This window comes from Cimex lectularius, unplaced genomic scaffold (assembly GCF_000648675.2).
Source record: "Cimex lectularius strain Harlan isolate CLEC.00 unplaced genomic scaffold, Clec_2.1 scaffold38, whole genome shotgun sequence".
Classification (NCBI taxonomy): domain Eukaryota; kingdom Metazoa; phylum Arthropoda; class Insecta; order Hemiptera; family Cimicidae; genus Cimex; species Cimex lectularius.
The window spans coordinates 54,357-77,340 of NW_019392638.1; the positions used below are offsets into that span (position 1 = coordinate 54,357).

The 22,984-nt window shown below is 34.7% G+C and overlaps 1 protein-coding gene across 1 annotated transcript in view; it reads left to right on the top strand.

Moving 5' to 3' along the window:
* LOC106670928 (cholecystokinin receptor-like) overlaps positions 1 to 22,984 on the top strand; it is a 140,658-nt gene that overhangs the window by 19,733 nt on the left and 97,941 nt on the right. Inside the window, exon 4 of the mRNA XM_024227643.1 lies at positions 16,167 to 16,352. Within this exon, the coding sequence (XP_024083411.1) occupies positions 16,167 to 16,352 (186 nt within the window). The remainder of the gene's footprint in view (positions 1 to 16,166; positions 16,353 to 22,984) is intronic.

The following is a 22,984-nucleotide window of genomic DNA, read 5'->3' on the forward strand; positions in this document are numbered from 1 at the left end:
CAATCAGGCTGAACTCTTTGCGATCCTTCAGACAATAATATGGCTCCAACAGAAACCTATTTCATCAGAGCATGATGTAATAATTAAGACGTATAGCAGAATATCAATCGAGACGATCAAAAACATGGACATCCGTTGGCCTATACCTGAGCAAATCAGCCATCAGATTTCGAGACGCTGGAAAGTAAGAATTGAGTGGAATAAAACGCAAGTAGGGATCGTTGGTAACGAAATGCCAGACGGATTGGCAAAGAAGCAGTTGGGCTGCACCAAGATCTTATTTGAAGAAGAAATTGAAAGAGATGACTGAGAAGAAATGGTAAGAGGAATGGTATACTAGCACTGAAGGAAGAGAGACAAAAAAATACTTTTCGACAATACATTATGAAAAGAAGCTTGACAATTTAATATTGGACTGCAAGCTAACTCAAATAGCAACAGGATATGGAAGAACTGGATATTACTTGAACAGATTTCAAATTATTGATTATATGCTACCAACTAACTGATCAAACATGGGAACATTTAATATATCATTATTGACTGCTCCAGACTTAACAGATGCGACGTAATATTACACAAAAGGACAAGAATGGTTACAATCAAGAAATATCTTAATTTCACCAGAAATATTAGTATCTTTTAAATAATTTCTAACCAAAATCCCTTTTGAAACATTTTAACTTATCAAAAATAATTATTTCATTTTGCAACTTTGTTTTATTTAAAATTAAATCATTATGTAATTTAACAGCGTTGCAAATTTACTGTTCACTTCATTTTGTTATATTTTCTTATGTTGATTAGTAATAATTTTGGATTTATTCACATTATTTTCGTTACTAAGATAATAATTTTAGTTGTAACATATTAATATTTTACGATGTTGATTGGGATTCGGGTTGTGGTCTTCAAACATACAATGTTTTTATATCAACGCCCAAGCTTTCGACAAGTTTTATTGCCTTCTTCAGGGGATCTACAAAGACATAGGGACATAATCATTTAAATAGTTGTAAATTACAATAATTGTACTTACAGAAACAAAGTCATAATTTAAACACATTACACATTTCACGATATGTATATATACAAACTATATACATATGTAATAAATAAATAAATAAAAACCTCTTCTTAATAGCCTCTTACATATATATGCATTTTTTTAAAACTAACAATACTTAACGATTAGTATTCTTTAGGTACATAAATATCACAGGCGTTTGACTAGAAAATTGTGTTTATCACGTTATCAGGTGGGAGGTTCCCCACACTATCACCTACTGATAACAATCATTTTCCACAATTTTTAATTTCTAATTCCAAATTTTAATTCCACAAGATCTTAATTTCTAGTACATTGGTAATTCTATGTTATCACAGCCTGTTATAATCAATAAATATGTATGCAAGTATTGTTACGATCTTTGGGGGAGAACTGTCTTTTTCTAGAATCCCACTGTATATCACACTCAAATTATACAAAAATGTTTTTAAATTACACGCCATGTTATCCTGATGAATAAATATCATTTCTCTCAAAAGTCTACGACCTGTATTTTGTTCTGAAGCCACAATTTTGACTCCATCGAAGTCAAAATTATGTTTAGTAGCATGTGTATGTTTGGATAGTGCTGTTCTCGGCCTTTCTTCATCACGGCAATCATACTTATGTTGCCGCACACGTTCCGATAAATATTGTTTCGTTCGGCCGTAATACACAGTGGGACATTGTGCACATTTGATGCGATACACTACATTAGATTTTTGTAAAAGAAGTTCTTTACTTTTAAGTTTTGTGTAAAAATTCTTACCCACTTTATTCTTAAATTTGTAAACAATTTTTGCATTATGTATGTTTTTTTTCAACAGTTTTTTTAACTTACTTGATGTTCCAGCTACATATGTAACTGGTTGATAAAGTTTTTGCTCGACAGGTATATTCTCATTCCTTGTTGCTCTTGTCCTGTTTTCCATTAATCTATTTATTAATGATCTTGGGTAACCATTATCTATTAACATAGAGCGCACTTTTTTCTTGTTCTCACTGTGGAACCGATCATCGCTCAATTTCAGAACCAATGAGGTTAAAAACTATGTTAACTTTCATTTGGAAAGAATGGATGGATAAGAAATGTAGCGTGGCCGAGCTGGTTGGCTTTAAATACCAGTTAGTTATTAACTTACCATTATCTCTAATGACAACTAAGTCAAGAAAAGGAAGTTTCCCATCTACCTCAGTTTCCTGTGTAAATTGTAGTGACGAATGGAAAGAATTGAACGCCTTCAAAATGTCCACCAGCTCACTCTTTTTTATAATCAGGAACAAATCATCAACATATTTTTTAAGAAATTTGATGTGAAATCCAAAATTAAGTCCAATCCAATCCAATAACTCATTCATTACAACATCCGCAAGCACCGGTGAAAGAGTCCCTCCCATGGCCACACCTTATTTTTGTATATATATTTGATCTTCATACTTGAAGTATCCATTAAATGTAGTGATTTGTAAGACCTCCAGTATCTTGTGAAAAGGGATGTTGGTAAGGACATCTAACTCTTTTTGTCTCCTCATTAAGATGTAACTTATCATCCTTAGAGGTATACTTGTAAACAATGATTTCACGTCTAAGGATACAAGCAATTCATCATCCTCAATGGTGAGGTCTTTTACAAATGCATTGAGGATGTTATAATGTTTGTCTACATCGAACTTGTTTAATATGTTGCCCACATATTTGGACAGCTCTGTTCCTGGGCTATTAATGGAGGACACTATGGGCCTAAGGTGTATGCCTGATTTGTGTATTTTTGGGAGGCCATATATCTTTGGGCAAACCGCGTTGCTAGTTTTCAACATCATAACAAATATTAGTATTTTTTTCACCATCTACGCGAATTTTTTATACTTGATTTTTAATTAAAATAAATGTTGATTATATTTGTATACTGTACAAGTTATACTTTATGTGACAAGTGTTAGTTTATTAAATAAATGCCCTCATAATTGGGTCATTATTGTGAGGCAAACAAACAGCTCTATCTCTGAAAACATTGGTCGGATTGTTATGCAATTTTCAGGGATCATTCGGAAGTTTTCTAGATGAACCACTATGGATTTTCCAAGCGGATTAAGATATGCGATGGTTAGGTTGGTATGATTAGTGAGGTTAGGTTAGGATGGTTAGGGATGGCGCATGCGGAAATGTTAAGTCACCTACACAGCTGTATCCGGCTTGGTTTCTAGATAATCCCGTACGAATTTAATTCCAAACGGATTGAGACATGCGCACGCGCATCCCAAAATCAGAAAAAGCTATACTGCCGTTTGGCAGAGTTCTTTTAATGATTAACTGACCTTTGCGGGATTGATTACAAAAATTATAGTATGCAGCCAATACTTAAGTTATTTAAAAAATACATTTTTTCATTCGTAAACCTGACTTCTGCGAAGTAATTCCGCAAAACCGTATCCAACAAAATATTTTTGTGTATTATTTGATGATTATATTAACTGGAAAAAAACCAGACTTTCTTATAGTAATTTTTAAAATAAATTGATTTTACCTAATACTGTAACTTTCCAGCTGTAGTTCTAGTAGAAGGTGAAAAATGTTACACTGATAAATTGTCACAAGTCCAGTTTATAGAATAGTTACGGTTATTAACTTTTACATTGTGCGCTGATTAATCCAGCCCTTAAATGATTATAAGTCAAAGTTTATGGAACCGTTTCGATTATCAAACTTTGACATTGTGCGCTGATTACCCAGCACTTAATTACATATAAATTTCAAGCTAAGTCCACCACAATCGATAAAACTCATTAGTTTTGGTTAAAAGCTAGGAGGTTTCTAAAGTAAACTTGAGTGCATTAGGTGCAAATAGTCAAATAATCAAATCAAAATCAGTGAAAAAAATAAATTAAAAATTAATAAAAAAGTTGACCTGAACTAAACGACAAATGATTAAATCTACGTTTATATGAGGTAAAAATAGTAAGTGTGAGTTTTGAAAAACAGAGAGACAGATTTTGTTCTCCCAAATTTTTATGATATTCTAAAACACTAAATGGAAAGAATTAACCGTTTCTAAATAAGAAACAAGGTATTTTTTATTTACATTTATATTAGATTACTATTTTTCCGTATTGTATGAAATGTATTTTTATTTTAATCTTAAAAATTTTCTACTAAACATAGTAAATATTTTTCAAAATATTTGATTCATTATACATCAATGCTAGTTCTCATTATATAGTAGGTGTTACAAAACAAACATCTATATTACAGTCTAACTTCTACAAATAGTTTAATTTTTGCCATCAGTTCAAAATTGCTTCTGATAAGCACATTCAACTAACTCCTGGAGAAACAGCTGTGTAAATGACCCAAAATTTCACATAACATACGACATTATGATACAGTAAATTCATTAGTTTTCGTGGTCCGATTGACCAAATAACATCTTTCAATTAATTAATCTTTATGTAAGGTATTGGTTGTCAAAGTCAGTGTCACGAGCGGGTTTCGAACCCACGACCTTCGGCTAAATTCGCTGCTGTTCTACCACTTGAGCTATCTCGATTTTGATCCACTCGGTCATCAACTTCCCATCTCAACCCAATCTTTCGAATTTTCCCTCCTTTTTGCTATTTGTCAAATGTCGTGTAATCTATTTTATTCTCGGCGACTTAATTGAAAGATGTTATTTGGTCAATTGGGTCACGAAATCTAAAGAATTTAAAGTTGAATGAAGTATATCTTCACTAAAGCATTTCATTTGTCGCCGAGAATCCAAACCGATTACACGACATTTGAAAAATAGCAAAAAGGAGGGAAAATTCGAAAGATAGGTTTGAGATGGGAAGTTGGTGGCCGAATGGATCGAAGTCACGTTAGCTCAAGTGGTAGAGCAGCAGCGAATTTAGCCGAAGGTCGTGGGTTCGAATCTCGCTCGTGACACTGACTTTTTATTTCAACCAATACCGTACATAACGATTAATTAATTATGATATAGATTAAATTGTCTTGACTTTTGAACATATCAGTTTAACGATAAAAGTTTGTCGAGCAAATTAATTATATAAATGCTATCCAGGACAAGAGATATCAAAGTTGACCAAATATTAATGAATTGTTTGGTAATTGAACGTAAAAGTTGTGAAAGGGCAGAGAAAAATATATTTACAATCGGGCTATTCCATTTCTTCTCTTTGCTCTTTTAGTTAAATTTAAACGGCCTTTAGTCATAAAACTGTTCCAAATAAAAATTGTATTAAAATTAACTGGTTTTGTGAATCGTACTTTTTTTTGTTTGTGTATGGTATCGCCGGAAGAACTGGATGTTGGATTCTTCTTTTTTCGATTATTCAGTCATGAATCCAATGACTTGATACTTGCTGTAAAAATAAGTCCATTTGCCGTGCAATTTGTGCGATTACTTTCACCGTTTCCGTTACGATACGATCCACACCGGGTTCGAGCTTTAATCCATTTGTGGGCGGACAGAATTGGAAAAGGTTTTAACTTTGAAACATCCATTGCCGACTTTACAATCCGGTACGGCCGAGCTTAAGAAATATCGTTATGGAACCTTGTTAAAAAATTAACATTCAAATTAATTAATCAAATTAATTAAGTAAAATGGAGTACGTTCTTTTGACAGGAAGAAACACTGCTGATATATTGTAAATTATACTGTTCTCGATTAAATACGACCAATTAATAAACTGACGCTGCGATCAAGTTACGACCCTTAAAGTTAAACGTTTTATTGCTAATGTTCAGCAGGGTTTTTTATGTGCTGGACAAACACCGGGCACGACCCCTTTTAAGAAATTAGTCTATAAAGGGTTGGTTGCACCTTTTGAACCTCAACGCCGGTTCTCAGGAACTTTGCTCTGTTTATTAATCAAACATTTATGTTATGAGGCCCCTTTGAAGGGAAAAAATGCTAAGCCATGTTTTAAGCTGTGCAGAATTTCACTCAGGCGAGAAAAAAAATTAGGTTTTTTATTTATACATTTTATTTTATTTATACATTTTTTTATAGTTAGTAATTCTTTTACACTTTTTGAATTAAAAATAAAGAAAATCAGTTTAATTGCATCCTTTTCAGAGCCAACTTGTCGAATGAGTTAATTATTTTTTTATATTGTTTTCTTTGATGAAACCATAAATGTGCGTAAAAATTAATCTTTTTTTCTTAAAAGCATGGTTTTAAGTCGAGGGGCAAAATCTACATCCTACAGGGCAAAAAAAGAGGAGGTTCCATAATACGATTAAAAAAACAAAAACCAAGGGTGGCGAAACCTCCTTGAGGGAAGTGGCAATTAATTGTTGGAGCCTACCGTATAGACTCATCAAAAAGCTTCATTTGACAGAAGCTACCGCCATATTTAAAAAAGGTAATAATATCGGCTGCAGCATAAAGAGTCTTATAGACGATGCTAAGCGACACATTCCCTCAAGATGACGTCACACGTGATTTACACCAGGCCATCCGGAAACGAGTAAATGAAATATCGATAACATCAGAATGCGGGACTCCAATAGACGTGGAAGTGATAGCTTGTATTCATAAACTGAACGTGAATCGACCGGATCGAAGCAAGAGTACTACAAAAAAGTGCGCCCATCCTTCCACCTTACCTCCTTACTGTTTTTGAGGATCGTTTGGGACTGGGATACTTCCCTACTCTATGGAACAAGGCTAGAGCTACTCTTGCTACCAAAAGAAGGAACAACTGACCCGCACTGAACCAAGGCCCACAGACCTATTTGTTTGCTCAGTGATATGAGTAAATGATTGGAACACATCAACGCAAATAGGACGAAAGACGTTATAAAATGTCAGAAAGACAATTGGCTGTGTAAAAGGTAGGTCGACGACAGATTCAATTTTAAAATTGTGCGCTGATGTAAATGAAAGCCACCTTAAGAAAATCGTTGCAACATTTGTGGACATCAGCGCTGCGTTTGATTCCCTCTGGTGGCCATGTGTAGTGGACTGTATATGAAACCATGATGTGGGAACCGACGTCATCCTACTTGTCAGGAATTACCTACATGACAGATGTGTAATATATGATAGTGGCCAAAGCATTCTCACTCACCGTCCATGCAAGGCTTGTCCACAGGATTCCATACTAGACCCCCTATTATGGAACATAGTTTTCAATGACCTACTACGAGATCTTACGGCAGAGGGCGTGACTTACGTCGACGATCTAGTAATTCTAGCGGAAGGCAATGATGTAACGGAAGTACAAATCGCAGAACAGCGAGCTGTTGGCGTCATTAAAAATTTGTGTAAAAAACAAAAACTTTTTTTTAAAGATATTTATTTTATTTATTGCTATCTGTACATAATATACATTGAGCAAATAGTTAGTTATAAACTAATGACAGACCTGTCAGACAAGGAGGCAGTGGGGAGAGAAACCAACTTTTATTTAATTGGGGGGGGGGGAGTAAAAGTTAATTCGGTGGGTTAGTAGAAGGTCACGAGGCCATCGCCGTTTTAAACGGCGTGGAGGATTGTAAGGGTGAGACCTTGAGGAAAGAGTTAGGGCTAGTGAGTTAGGATGGAGGGAGAGTTTAGAGTGTAAAGTGAAGAAGCGTGTATGGATAAGATCTTTCACGAAAGGGATTTTAAGATCTTTATGGATCGTTTGATTTGTGACGTAGAAGGGAGCATTGAGGATAAGGCGGAGAACTTTAGATTGACAAGACTGAATTCGTTGGATATTGGATGATTTGGCCGAGCCCCACAGCTCGACTCCGTAGGTCCAAATAGGTCTGATGAGTGTTTTGTAAGCGGTTAGTTTGTTATGTATGCTTAGTTTTGATTTTGGTCCAAGAAGGTGTCTGAGTAGTCCATATCTTTTGTATATGTCCATATCAATAGCCAAGACCCACGCCCTGTTGGTAAAACGAAGACACACAGTAAACCCCTCTTTTATTCACAATGGAGACGTCATAGCAGTGGTTGATAAGGTGAAATGTCTAGGAGTAAACCTAGGTATGAATTTTAAAGTTAATCACCACTTGACTTATATAAAAGCAAAAATCTTAAGGAAGTACGACAAATTCAGCTTTAACACATGGAGAATAACTATACGGCAATGTAATAATGTATAAAAGCATCTGTCTAGGCATACTCCGTTACGCAAGCCTGGCAAACCCTAATGAAGAAAACGGACTTAAAACTCTTGAAACTAGCTCAAAGGAAAGCTCTACTGCTAACAACAAAGAGCTATCGAACATTCTCAACAGCAGCACTCCAAGTGATAGCTGGGCAGTTGCCAATAGATCTAGAATTCGAGAAAATACAGTATAAAAGGAACAGAAAACGAAAAAGAATTAATAAATAGGAAAGTGTAAGAATGCTTGCAGACATGGCAAAATAGGTGGACATCAGAGAAGGGAGCAATCACAAAGATTTACTTTCCTGACGTAATCGCCAGATGGAAGATGAAACATATAACGCCTGACATTGTAATCTCCCAACATTTAACGGGGGGGGGAATTCCTTCGCCATGTTACACAAATTCAAATGTGTAAGCTCACCACATTGCCTATGCGGTTCACCAAGTGACGCATGCACGATGTCCTTCACTGTGAAATCTACGCGTATGAAAGATACTACTGTCTGGAAGAAAACTTACACAAGATTATTACGGAGGCCAATCTCAACGAAATAATCGCACGCCCAGTAAAGCATAAATTATTTTCAGACTTTACTAAAAAAATAGCCAAAAAAAAAACTCGAATGGCAAAGGAAATTAATTTAACAAAGAAAAGTGACACCACCTGTCTTGCTTTGGCGGGCTATACACAATGTATTTGCGGTCAATTTCCGTCGTTATAATTTTGACGCCATCGTTAATTCTGGTTAATATTTGACGTTTCTATTGTAAAATATGTATTTATTACTATCTATGAGAATTGTTACTAATTTGTTGCATGTATATTTATTTACCTAATTATTTATAAATACATTTATTTATTAACTAGTTGGACATTTGCGTGTTAAATAACAAAAAAAAATTAATCTTTCTTATGACGTCGTGTGAAAACATGACCCGGCAGCGAGAGGCAACAAGTAGATATAACCGGTAGAAATGAGAGGAAGCTCAGTGGGGTTTTAAGTCAGATGCTCTCACCCGGACAGATGACAACGATGGAAGTTAAGTAGTCCAAATTCTGGATGTGCCGCGGTCCACATCCACGGTGGTCTTAAGTCGTTTAGGATGTCCAGATTGTTTTATGTTTTATTGATCCTACCGCACGACAGATTCGTCATTTAACGCGTCAGGCGATCCTCTCTCCACCGCGTTCAAAACATAGTTGCACTTGCTTCTATATTTTCTGTTTGTGCATTACAAGTGTTGGTTATTAATTTTATGTGTAGAGCTCTTTTTATTATTCTTCTTTTTTCCTTGATATCTTGGTCTAATATTTTTTATGTTTAAGTAGTCTTTTAGATCATGACTTTGTTTAGACAAGGTGGTGGTGCGATTTCTATCCGGGTTATTTCAATCCAAATTATTTCGTTGTGTCCGGAAATATAACCATTGTTTTGTACTGCCATGTGTCTTTACGGAATCAATTCACCCGGTTTTCTCACCGTCATATCGCTGCTTCTTCTTAAGATGGGCTTTTGAAATTTGATACATAAATTAAACATAGGTTGCTTAGGTTTTTGTAAAAATTTGAACACTTAATGTTAAGCCATTTCGAAAAGAGAGAATATCAAAATTGGCATTTTTTTTTACTGGCTGACTCATTGATCGCCAAAATTATAAGGCAGTTCACTAATAGCTAGAAACTAGGAAAAAAGGGATGTTTTATGTAGCAAGTAAAGTAGGAAGTAGAAAAAAGTCTGAAACGTGCAATTTACGCGAAATTATTGCCGCTCTGGAGGTGTAGGTGTAATCACACCATTAAAATTATAAGGCACTTCCATTATAGGTAGAATTGTGATATTTGGAACAAATGTACGTCTTTTACAATATTGTAAGTACAGGTAAGATTTTAGAAAATTGCAATTTTCTAAAAAGTACAGCCACTTTAGGAAGAAGGTCTTATAATCAAAATTATGAGACATTTCCCATATAGGCAGAAACGTGATATTTGGTACAAAGGTAGGTCTGAGACCAAAACCAAGACGACGTCCACGATGTAGGGAACTAACATTCCCAACCTTGAAAAAAAGGTCAAGTTCCAGACCATCCCTAGCCATCCCTCCAAAAAATTAGCCAACAATGTAATGATATCTACCCTGCGGCCAAGTACATTTTTTTAGTCCATAACCTGAGGGAACTCAAAAGAAAAGATAAAAGTGCCAGACTCATTCCCAAAAAAGTCAGCTTATCAATGTAATAATGTCTAATAATAATATCTCTTCAGTCCTACTTTTACGAGTAACACGGTACTTTTATTTTTATTGCTTAAAGTTTAGCCAGTTTCTGAATAAGGATTAAAACATAAGGATCATTTGTGCCAGTGGAGATGGATGAAGGTAAGGTAGAGAACCCAGAAGAAACGAAATAAAGTTCCAGACTCCTCATTAGTGATTCAGAAACTGCCCAAGTTCTTTTGTATTAGTTATCCAAATTTACATTCATATACTTAATGATTTTTTAGATTAGGCTCATAACATTCTGGTGAACTAAATCTAGAATCTAAACAAAAATTCCTTTTTGAGTTTAAAAGAATGGCGATGTTTTTTACGTGATTTAATGCGTCATTGTTACATTTTTTAAAGATTAGCCGAACCGATTTACAAATGGCTTTTGCCTATTTTCTCGGAATCAAATGAATTTGATGATACGTTGAAATGAAACTGTCGATTACTATGTGTAATTCATCATTTTAAATAAATTGAAACAGGATTTGATGTTGTGTATAACATTAGTACGAACTGGGTAAGGTTAAATATTTCTTGATAACACCAGAATTTACACATAACTACTACCTGAATAATCTCTCTCTCTCTCTCTCTCTCTCTCTCTCTCTCNTCTTTCTCTCTCTCTCTTTCTATCTATCTATCTATCTATCCATCTATCTATCTATCTCTTTGTTTAATCAAGAAGGGCTTTCTTAATTCACCCACGGTCTTTTTTAATTAATTTGCCAAGAAGCAACTTGAAAGTGCTGCAATTTACCTTGATAGAAACAAGAAAAGAGCGAGAAAGAAATTGTTCAATAGACCGTTCAGTTTACAGAAAAGAAAATGTTTGGTGAGCACCTCACGAACATTTTATTATGTGTGTATCCCTATGTGTTATTTCATTTTCTGTTTGCAGACGACTCGTGAGACTTTTTTCACGGTTTAAATTAATTTTATCTCAACCTTCCAGCCAAGGAATGGCAAATATTGTTCTTCTGTAGTTTCCTTTTACCATCAATTTGCTAAAATTTCAATTTTTTAATTTATTTTCTTTAAAAACGTTTCATTTTTATTTTTAAATTTATCTCTTGCTTTATTTAAATTTGATTTTGCGCAGAGGTGAAAGATGACATTGTGAAGTGAAAAATGTAATAAACAATTCACAATTTATGTATATATTCATCAGGCAAATACGCTCACTATTTTACTTTCATTCATTCATTAATCTCCTGTTTACACACATACAATGACCGTTTATTGATTTATAGCTGTAGAAAGAAAAGATTGATGGTTAAACGGGTGACCATAATCTATCAACGTTCGCTTAATTATTGATTATAATTCATTCAGAAGTCCATTTCATGGTCTATTTAGTATCAATAATGTATTCAATTTACAATGCGTTTGTGGGTCTTTTAAGCCTTAATTAACTAAAAGGGTGTTTGAACAGTCAATTACTTATGAACGACATAGTCTCAAAGTTTGAACAAACTGTGGGCAAGGCAAAGAGGTTTTTGCTCCTTATCAAATAGCATTCACCCTTACAATTATCATCAGTTTTTGAGTTCATGAAAAAAATAACAATCAATTTACTCGGAATTGTCAAGTTAAAATGATGTTTAATCGCTATAATAAAATTTAATACTTTGTTCTTAATTATCGTACCAATTCGAAGCAAATTACCTACCAAATACCCTCTACTTAATCCTCAGCTCGTATCTAACAAAGCGGTTCTTTCGGGTTCGACAAGAATCAGATTACTCCGAATGCTCTCTCTTAGGCTACCATCTAGACTCACGCTTAATCAGCACATACGTCTGAAATGGCAAGACTTAAACGGACCCTACGGTTTACTGTCCAAATTTATTGGACTGCAATCCAAGGTATCGACGAAAAACAAACTAACTATTTACAAAACGCTACTACAACCGATTTGGACATGCAGGAACTCTGGGACACCAATAATCCTTTCAGTCTAAAGTTCTCAGATAAATGATTGGTCCCTATCATGTGTACAATGACAGTGTTACACCGAAAATTATTTCGGATCAAAGTAAGGTCCGGGACAAAAAGATAGCCCACCCAATATTTTTTCTCTTAATCAATTTTAACCATTGATATACTTTTTTTTATTGATATAATTTTTTTATTTATTTTGAACCGATTTTCTCCATTAGAAACTGAAAAAAAATAAATACTTTGTAAGAATTAATGAATAATACTTGATTTAGGGTGAGACAAAAAGATAGCACACTTGTTGTTTATTTACAAACAAAACCAAATCCCTCTGAGTAAACAAGGCTAATTCAGTTGTTTCTGCATTCATATATATTAGTGCGATGGGACGAGCATTAACACCAGCTGAAAAAAATATCATTCAGCGAATGAAAAATCGAGGATTTTGTATTTCCAGTATTTCAAAAAATACCGGTAGGAGTAGGAAAGTAATTTTAAATTTTTTGAAGTCTCCAGAAATCTATGGGACTAAGAAATCTTCTGGAAGACCACCGGCCTTGACAACACGGCAAAAACGGGCAATTTTAAGGGTTGCATCCAACTCAACTTTAACGGCCCGTCAAATTGCTGCGAGAGCTGGTGTAGTGAAGAATGTGAAAAACGTCCAAAGGATCATTCTTGCAGCTCCTCACATCAAAAGAATGGAAATGAAAGGCATTCCACCTCTAAACATATAAAGAAAGAAGAAAGGAGGCCGTGAACATGTGCAATGGAAAGACGAATGGAAGGATGTCCTGTTCACTGATTTAAAAAAATTCAATCTCGACGGTCCCGATGGCTGGGCTCACTATTACCATGACCTACGGAAAGAAGAGAAAGTGTTTTCCAAGACGCAAATGGGAGGAGGCAGCGTCATGATATGGGGTGGTATTGGCTATGATCACAAAACTGATATTGTGTTTATTTCTGGTCGAATAAACAGCCAACAATATGTTAATTTTGTAATGTAACAATATGTTTAAAAACCAATTTAAAAAATATTTTGAACTTGTTCCTAAATATAACGTAATTTTTCAGCAAGATAATGCTCCAGTTCACACGGCAAAAGTAGCAAAAGAATTTTTTAGAAAAGAAAAGATCAGAATTATAGATTAGCGGACTAGGTCCCCGGATTTTAATATCATCGAAAATGTATCGGGGCATCTTGCTAGGAGTGTTTACAGCGGTAGCCGACAATTTCAGGGCGTTGAAAAATTGAAAAAAACAATTCAGGAGGAGTGGGCCAAATTTCTACAAGAGATGATTCGTCGTCATTTCGACTCGCTTTTAAATCGTATGATTGCTGCATTAGAAAAAGGTGATGCATATACAGGATATTAAATTTAATTTGCGTTATTTTAATTGTGTTTTAATAAAGAATTTTATTATTATTGTTCACTGTACTATCATTTTGTCACACCCCAAATCATGTATTATTTATTAATTCTTACAAATTATTTTTTTCCAATTCCTAACGGAGAAAATCGGTTCAAAATACACTACATATTAATAAAAAAAATTATATCAATGGTTAAAATTGATTAAGAGAAAAAATATTGGGTGGGCTATCTTTTTGTCCCGGACCTTATATTCTTGTTTATTAATAAATTTGGTAAAAATAAATAAATATATGAGAGGAAAGTAGTATAATTTATTCTATAGAAAAAAGGACTTACTTTATTCCATGGCTTGGGTCAGGATAAAGCCTGACTCACACGGCGGGTCCTAATCAGGAACCTTACCTTCTTTTTGTCACATTCGAGTTCCGTCCGCTTAAATGTTAATTTTTATATTTATGAGTTACTTGGTCTCCACAGTAATCAAGCCAAACCAAAAGGTAGATTAATGGGGAGGAATATAAAAAAATAAAAAATGAGTATCCAACTTAACAATGGGAGGATTTATTATTTCTAAACAGAGTAAAATTAAAATAGGTAAGGCTTTCCTTAATCAGCTATTAAAATAAACCATAAACTAGATCTCCACTAACTTAAAAAAAATTAACCAAAACTTAATAATTTAATTTTTATTTAGAAATCGTGAGATGCGGTCTGGTGTGATGTATCGATCGATATCAATAGGTTTCAGAAAAACATTTTCTTTATCGTGCCAACGTTTCGATCTTTATTGAGATCATCTTCAGTGCTCAAAGAGTTTGTCTTCTGTGTAATTGTGCCATTCTTGCGTGTCGTGTCGAGAGTGCAGATTTAATAATTTAAATTAACAGTGTAATTCGTTAAAATAAAACCAAACAAAAATTCCTTCTGCATGCAGTCTTTTCCGTAAACCAATAATTTTGCTTGGGAATCGTTGTTCCAGCAACAACCATCCGCCGAGTCCTCCAGGGTTCAGTCCTGCCACAAACCGCTCCAAAAAAGAAAATCTCCGGAGAAGTGAGGGGCCGCCTCTATATCCTTTCGGAAAATTACAAACGGATTCTCACAGTCCTCTCTCGTCGCCGTGGTCTGGTGAGGATGGCGCCTGGTAGAAATTCCAAAAACGGAAATCGACAAGAAGAAAAATCCTGACGAGCCGTTTTCCGGAGAATCTCTCTCAGTCGCCAACTCGTAGGTGTTTACCGCAATGTTCTCAGGCGACCTATTCTCGGTCCAAACGATCGCGTTATCGCTTAATCCCCGGCCTTAATCCATAACACTCATTGTTGATTTTCACTAATTTCCTACGTACACTGATTTTAATTAATAAAAATGTATCCATCTAATAACTAGTTATATACCTCCTTATAAGAAAAGGAAGCTGATACAGGAGAGAAAATAAAATTTGATTTTGGAGCAAAAAAAACCACTTTCCTATCTTACAATAATTACATTATAAAAACCCAATTTTTTTGTCACAACAAGACTCAACAACGAGCTTAAAATTACACGTATCGAAAGCATAATTCCTCAAAAATTTACCAAGCTCCACAATAATCTTTCGCATCACCCCAATAATCACCCAAGCTTTTTCCAACCCTTCCGTAGAATCCTGTAAGGCGACTGAAGAGGTAATGGCTTCGCGACCTCCTTCTTGAGGAGTAAGCAGTGAAGTTTGTTCTGAGAAGTGAAGTGGGAGAATAATATTGATTATCTGCTCCCCAGGTTTACAGCATATGAAGATGGAGAGGTTGCGGATAGGAGTGACAGGATCAAAGTTTGTGTCGGAATCATTGACGTATGTGAAGTTTAAAGTGTCGAAATGTAATGCGAGAATGGCCGTAAAGATAGAGTAAAATAAGGGACCAAGTGTGTTTCCCTGCGGGACGGCGGCTAAAATGGGAAAAATAGATGCGGAAGCCTTGCTAGATTTATATTTGTTCTAATTTCGTTAGTAATCTAAAATGTTTTGAAATGCCAGACTTAATCCGCTAGCGTCAAAGTAATATTGTAATAATGAAAGACACTACAAAAACTAAAAACCGTATCAAAGTTTTTATGTCTTAGGTGAAAGGCCGAATGTTGCCTTTTGTGTTAGCCTATTTAGTACGTTTTGGTAAAATTAAAAGTTTACGTTTCCTTGTGTATTCAGTGCAATATATATATATATTGATATTCGATCTCAAATGTACTCGAAGGCAGACTCAACCCTAACATTGACAAGGTTGGCTCACAGTACTTGGCACTGTTGATACGGAATCGATCATCAAAGAAATTTTGGATCGTCTGTAAAATACTTAAATATATCAATATGTAGACAATTTTCCTAGAAAATTAATTTAGAACGTGCGTAAAATAAATTTGTTATAAAATTGAATGATTTAATTGCAGACAAGCACAAGTGCCGGGAGGAGTGGCCGACAGCCAACAGTGAAAGGATCTATAATCTTTTCCTAGACACGATCCTGCTGCTCATACCTCTTCTCATCATGTCACTCGCCTATTCGCTCATAGTTTCAAAGCTCTGGAGGGGCTTGCAGAGAGAAATCCAACACACCTCGTCCTGTCTCAAAAAAAGTAAGTCCGATTCATGTATTTTCGGCGTGATGCTCGGAATTAATTAATTTCGGTGTTATTCACTTCTGGAATGACGACGAGGGGATTCAGAAGTATATTAAAGCCTTCAGAATTTGCGACGCTCGTTATAAAGTGTTTCATTTCCAATAAAGGATCTCTTTCTTCGATACCTTTGAAATTTAATTTTGAAATGACGACTCCTGATGTAATTGTTAAACCGTTCAGAATTTAATCACAATCAGTTTAATTTAAACTTTTACTTAGTTGAAAGTAAGATTTGTTTAAACATGAAGGTTAAAACGTCTATTTGTTTAATCAAACACCAATCGACGACTACAAAGCGAATACTTAAATCTTAAATCTTTTCATCCATTAAAATTCTTGTGTGGGATTTGTAATTTATAAATTATTTAGGTTTGGCCATTAAATTCATTATTTATTACATCCCATGTTTTCATTAAGCATTAAACATTGACTCTCTAAAAAATAAATATTTCTTTTAGGCCGTTTTATTTAGGACCATGTAAACTAATTAATTTAAATATTATATTACATATGAACAAAATTGTGTTATTTTTTCACTGTGTCTATCCATTACAGTGAATTAAAACTTGTATATTGAAAATTATGCTATGTTTGTATAAAAACGCTTTTCTTTATTAATAAAAACTGCGTAGTCTTATGTTTTACAATATTAATTTACATAAAAATATATAATTTTCACAATTAAAACACCTTTGAGCGTTTTTATTTTTTACTCATTATATCTAATATTAGAGAGAGTGAGAGAGAGAGATTTTAAATATAACGAATAAAAAATAAAAACGCTCAAGGATGTTTTAGTTGTGAAAATTATATATTTTTAAGTAAATTCATATTGTAAAACATAAGACATGTAAAACAAACAAAAAATTAACTGTAAAAAATGTACACAAAAACCTACGAAGAATTTGAAAGAACTAACAATCAGTAGTTTTATGATAGTTCAATTTTTAACTTAGTTAACTTCTAAACTGATATTTTTGTCTAGTTATATAATACAGTTCATTATGCACATATATGATAAAACCGTTCTTGTGATCATTGGTTTTTTAAGTTTGCTCATAGCCTGTACATAATGACATCAGGAGCAATACTCAGAAACCCACCTCACACAAAACCTCCACGAACTCTCACCAACAATAGAAAAGACGGAAACTACCCCTCATACGCATTGAAAATACAAAAGTGAACATAATTGCTAACTATTACAATTAATTAAGGTTTTTAGTTGAAATAAAAAAGTCAATGGCACGAGCGGGATTCGAACCCACGATCTTCGGCTTGATACGCCGCTGCTCTACCACTTGAGCTATCGTGACCTCGATCCACTCGGACACCAACTTCCCATCTCAACCCCACCTTTTGAATTTTCGTGGGTTCGAATCCCGCTCGTGCCAATGACTTTTTTATCTCAACTAAAAACCTTAATTAATTGTAATATATTAATTGGTCAAGCGGACCACGGAATTAGTGAATTTAATAATTGCTAACTTAGAAATATACAAACACATCTCGAAAGATTCATTATATAAACAAAAACTCACTTAGTTTAACCTAATCTGGTCCAAACTGAATAGAGATATTTGTAATTTATAATTATTCTATTAATTTTAATTATGTTCACCGATATGTCTTGTTAGTTGGATAAAAGAAAATAGAAAATACAGACCAAAAACAAACAAATGTTAATCCTCACTTTTAATAAAGGAATAACTTAAGAATAGTGAACGTAAAAATAACTCATTTTACACAAACACCTTTTCTCGTCTTTTCTCCATTTAAATCCAGTTGTTTAATTATGGAAAGACAACATTTTGAATCAGAAGGTCGCAACGTTATTAAGAGAATGAGTCATCGAGGCCACCGGCAAATCTCCCAGAGGCAGTTGGCAAATCTCCGAGCATGTGTCCCGAGCTTTAGACCGATTCCGAGAAACTAGAAGTGCCAATGGGAGGCCTGGTAGTGGATCTCAGCGCATTACGGCGCTAAAAGAGGATCAATGTTCTGGATGACAATGCAACATCTCAGAGAGGCAGAGTTGTTCATCGATGTTTAGAAAACCTGGGAATTTCCCATCAGCCCCTTCCCTTACTGTGTCATTGTGCACTTGTGTGATTCGTTCCAGAGAAGGCTTTTCGACCACCATCCCAAACCAGTCGGCCTGCAACAAATGAGTGCAACGTTGCAACATCTGTGGAGCGAAATTTCTTTTGAAATTAGTGACAACCTTATTAACAGTATGCCTAACAGGTGCACAGAGGTTTTAGCTAACTGAGGACTTTATATACGGTATTAACGTGAAAAAAATTATTGAGTCCAATAAAGAAAATTATGAAATTAAAAACTTTTATTTTGTTATTTTTCAAAATCGCTGTTTACTTCGGTAAAAAAACATAATAATTTATAATAAATTTTAATGCAATTTATAAAAAAAAAAAAATAAAGTAAAAATACTAGGAAAAGTAAATACTACAAAATTGCCAATACCCCTATACATTTTTGAGCTGTATCTATACAATTTTTTACGTAATTTATTTTATTTATTGCTATCTTTACAAAACATTTATTGAGTAAATAGTATAGTTATAAACAAATCTTACAGAGGATTTGTCCGACCAAGAGGCAGTGGGGAAAGAAACCAACCAGAACTCTCCTATTTAATTGTGTAAGAAGAAATGAGCGATAATCGCTAGTTGCCCCAATTAATAATACATTTTAAATTTCAAATTGAAAAACTTAGAACGTGTTTTAAATTTATTTACTTTGAAACATGCCAGAGAAAATTACAGCGTCTTATAGGCGTTAAGACTCGTTGGACGAAGATTTGAATCCGGAGATTAAGACGCCTAAAGAAGACGAGTGGAAGAAAAACACTTGGTTTGTATATGGCTATAAGAGTAAGCTGGAGTTCCTAAAATTGTTAACTTGAGACGTCAACCGACCAGGACAACACGAGTACATACCTTTCATTTTGACGTATACAGACTAAATAAAAAAAATGCACCAACTATCCTGAAAATGGTGAAAGGGCGATACGCATAGCCAGACAAAATCAGCGAGGATAGGCTCCCATTAGATCGGATACAACAATGCTAAATATATATAAATGACCCCGCATTCCTTATGAAGGAATTCACACATGACGTAGTAGTATATATATATATATATATATATATATTGCAAATTTGTTGATTATTGTTATTTTCACCAGGTAGCACTATCCCAGAGTTAGTTGGTATTTTTTGTCATTATTGATTTCATTGTAAAAGTCTTAGTAGTTGTTAAAATCGTATTATGAGTTTCTTTCTAGGTCTTGCGTTCGGAAGTTCTGTATCAACCGAACAGACTGTAATGCACAGTCAGCAGTTGGTATTCAGAATAGGTCGAAGAAAAGCTCCTTTCAATTGATCTCTGAATATTCGTTTTCATGCCTCCCTCTGAAACATCAAACCATGATAAATACATAATCAATAATAATTAAGAAGCGTTTTGAAGATTACTAGATGGCCGACCACATTTAGAAACGTAGCTAACCTCTTTCTTCTTTAAAATGAGAAAAATATTATGAATAAATCGGAAGACTTGCTGAATTATGCGTGGTATGATGGAGACTACAGAAGGAATATGTGAATCTAGAAAAGGTATTAAACGTTATAATATATTAAATATACTATATTAAACGTTGCACCTGAATTACTTGGAAAGACTGAACTGGCTTGGTCCTGAGTCGCTTAGCTCCCGCCGTATTTTTGCCGATCTCATTTGGGGTTGGAAATTGTGGAATGGGGCCATAGATATCCTGAACTTACATTTGTCGCTATGTGTTCCTCAGCGACCACTTAGGAACCATAATTTGTTCTTTGTTCCATACTACAAAACAGAATATGGACTAAATTCACCCCTAACGAGGATAATGAGATTGCTGAATTATTATTCTAATGAAATATTGTAGATATATTTCGCGATTCCTTGAATTCAGTTAAAGTTAAAGTAAAATTCACTAATTTCGTGGTCCGCTTGACCAATTAATACTTTACAATTAATTAAGGTTTTTAATAGAGATGAAAAAAGGCTAATGGCACGAGAGGGATTCGAACACACGACCTTCGGCTAGATACGCCGCTGTTCTACCACCTGAGCTATCGTGACCTCGATGCACTCGGACATCAACTCCCGATCTCAACCCCACCTTATGAGTTTTCCCTCCTTTGGCCATTTTTTTTTATCTAGCCGAAGGTCGTGGGTTCGAATCCCACTCGTGCCATTAGCTTTTTTTCATCTCATTTAAAAACCTTAATTAATAGTTAAACTAAAATGTTTACTTGCCTTGAATCATTAAGCCTTGTGTTTTTGTTATTATTGCTTAATTGTTCATTTGTTCTTTTTGTTATTGTGTGCCTTCTTTTTTTACTACTCCTCTTGTAGATTCTTTCTGTTGGAGTTATAATAAATACATAAATAAAAAGAGACTTTTGAGGAGTTTGGATATCACAAGAATAAAGCTCATTCTCTCTGCCACTTTTATTTTAAACAAAGCAACATATCAAAAAATTTAAATGGTAATTTCCCGTTAAAGAGTCAATTTTTGTTTTATGAAAAGATTTTATACCGTAGGTATACAGGGTAATCAACTTTTGTATCTTACATATAATCCTACTTTTTTTGTTCATATTCTCAGTACATAGTTATTTATAATAAAAATGAATTTTACTTCATCGAAATCGATCAACGATTTCCCAATGTAATTTTTTTTTAATAATAGCTCTAGGTTCGGTATTTTTGGTTTTTAGGAACAGGTCCCGGGTTCGAATCCAGCGGGCTTGCGTTCGATCCCGACATTCTTACAAAATGGGCTTTTTTCCAAGACACCCTCCCGAGTATTGATAAGACCTCTGTTGTTGCAAACCCTCGTTTAAGAAAATAAAATTGAGGAGTGTTCAGTGTTCTAGATGTTTATTATCTCAAAGGAGATCTCAATTTTGCAAATACAATTTTAATGTAATTTAATGTGTTTTTGAAGTTGCTTATCGTTGATAAATTTTAGTTAAAATTGTAATTGTGCACTTTTTGCTTGTAATTGTTATTAGCAATGTCTAAAAATGAAATCTACATAAATTGTTACACTATTACAATATAATTATTCAAATATTTGAATCTTCGAGCCCGTTGAATAATATTTAATGAACATTGTACAATTCAGGATGTGTAAAGTGAATATTTCCTTCTCAAACTGACACAAATAATATATTTTTAATAATGAAAAGTGAAATTCGCGTTGGCGAACGGAAGCCTTCTAAAAAATAACCGTAAATAACCACCAGCTGCCAATGGTGCTTGGGACAATTTGCATAATTCAATCCTCTTGTAATTGCTGTATAGCATCAGTCAAAATGTATCAAGTTCACGATTGCATTCAAATGTGAAAATGTTAATTCAACTTGTTTTTCTTTGTGGCCGTGTGGGCGGCCAATCGTTCCGACTGTTTGTTCTATTTCGTTTGTTGGGTTTCGGCTTTGCGATTGTTGACACATTCCTAAATCCCCCATTGTCGATATTGCCAAGTTCCACACTCTAAGAGAATCTAATATAGATTTTCTCAAGCTTGACTATAATAATAATAATGTGAAAAGTTTAGGGGCCGACAAAGAGCTGAGGTCATCACTGGAGTCTGCTATACAAAACGCAACAAGCAATTATGGTATACAATTATATACATCTAGACATGCACATACACAATATTATATGCACATTAATATGTCTGAGGTGATTGATTTTACCCACTTCCATCCAGTAAAAGTGGCCGTAATTGACCATTATAGGGTGTCAATAGCAGTCTCTAGAGTTGCTGAAGTTACAAAATCAGAAGGTCGCGAGGCCACCTGCCCTTCAGTCGTCTAAGGGGGTTGCTAGGAAAGGTTAAGCGGGACAGGTTGCAAATTAAATGGTTGTCATGAGAGGATAGATTGGAGTGAAGTTTATTGTAGCTGGACTGGGTTGCATTTGGGACGAAGGGTATTTTGAGATCGGAGTGGATAGCATCATTGGTTACGTAGATTGGAGCATCAACTATTGTGCGAAGGAGTTTGGAATATAGGGATTGAGTTCTATTAATATTGGAACGCTTGGCTGTTCGTACAGTTCAAGCCCGTAGGTCGAATTGGGACGATTAGGGTAGTATATAATAGTTTTTTGTTAATTAATGTCAGTTAAGATCTTTTGTCAAGCAGTCTGTACAGCATTTTAAATGTAAGCTTACAGACAATTCGTTTCCGTCGGGTGTGTGGATTTCACGTAAGTCCAAGGTATCGTATACTATTCACTGGAGGAATTGGGATGCCGTTTAAATGGACAGGTGGGAAAGTTATGATTAAAGGTGAAAATTATGTATTTAGATTTTTGATTGTTTACGAAGATTCACTACTGTCGAAGCCAGGGCATGGGCGGGTGCCTTAGCAGAGTCACACGAGGGCCAGTGCACCAGATCCTGTCTGCAAAGACGGGGGAGGGTTGTATGGCCATCTGTACCACGGGGTGACTGAAATGTTCTGAAAACCAGCCCGAGTCACATTGGGAAAGGACTCGTGGTGGCT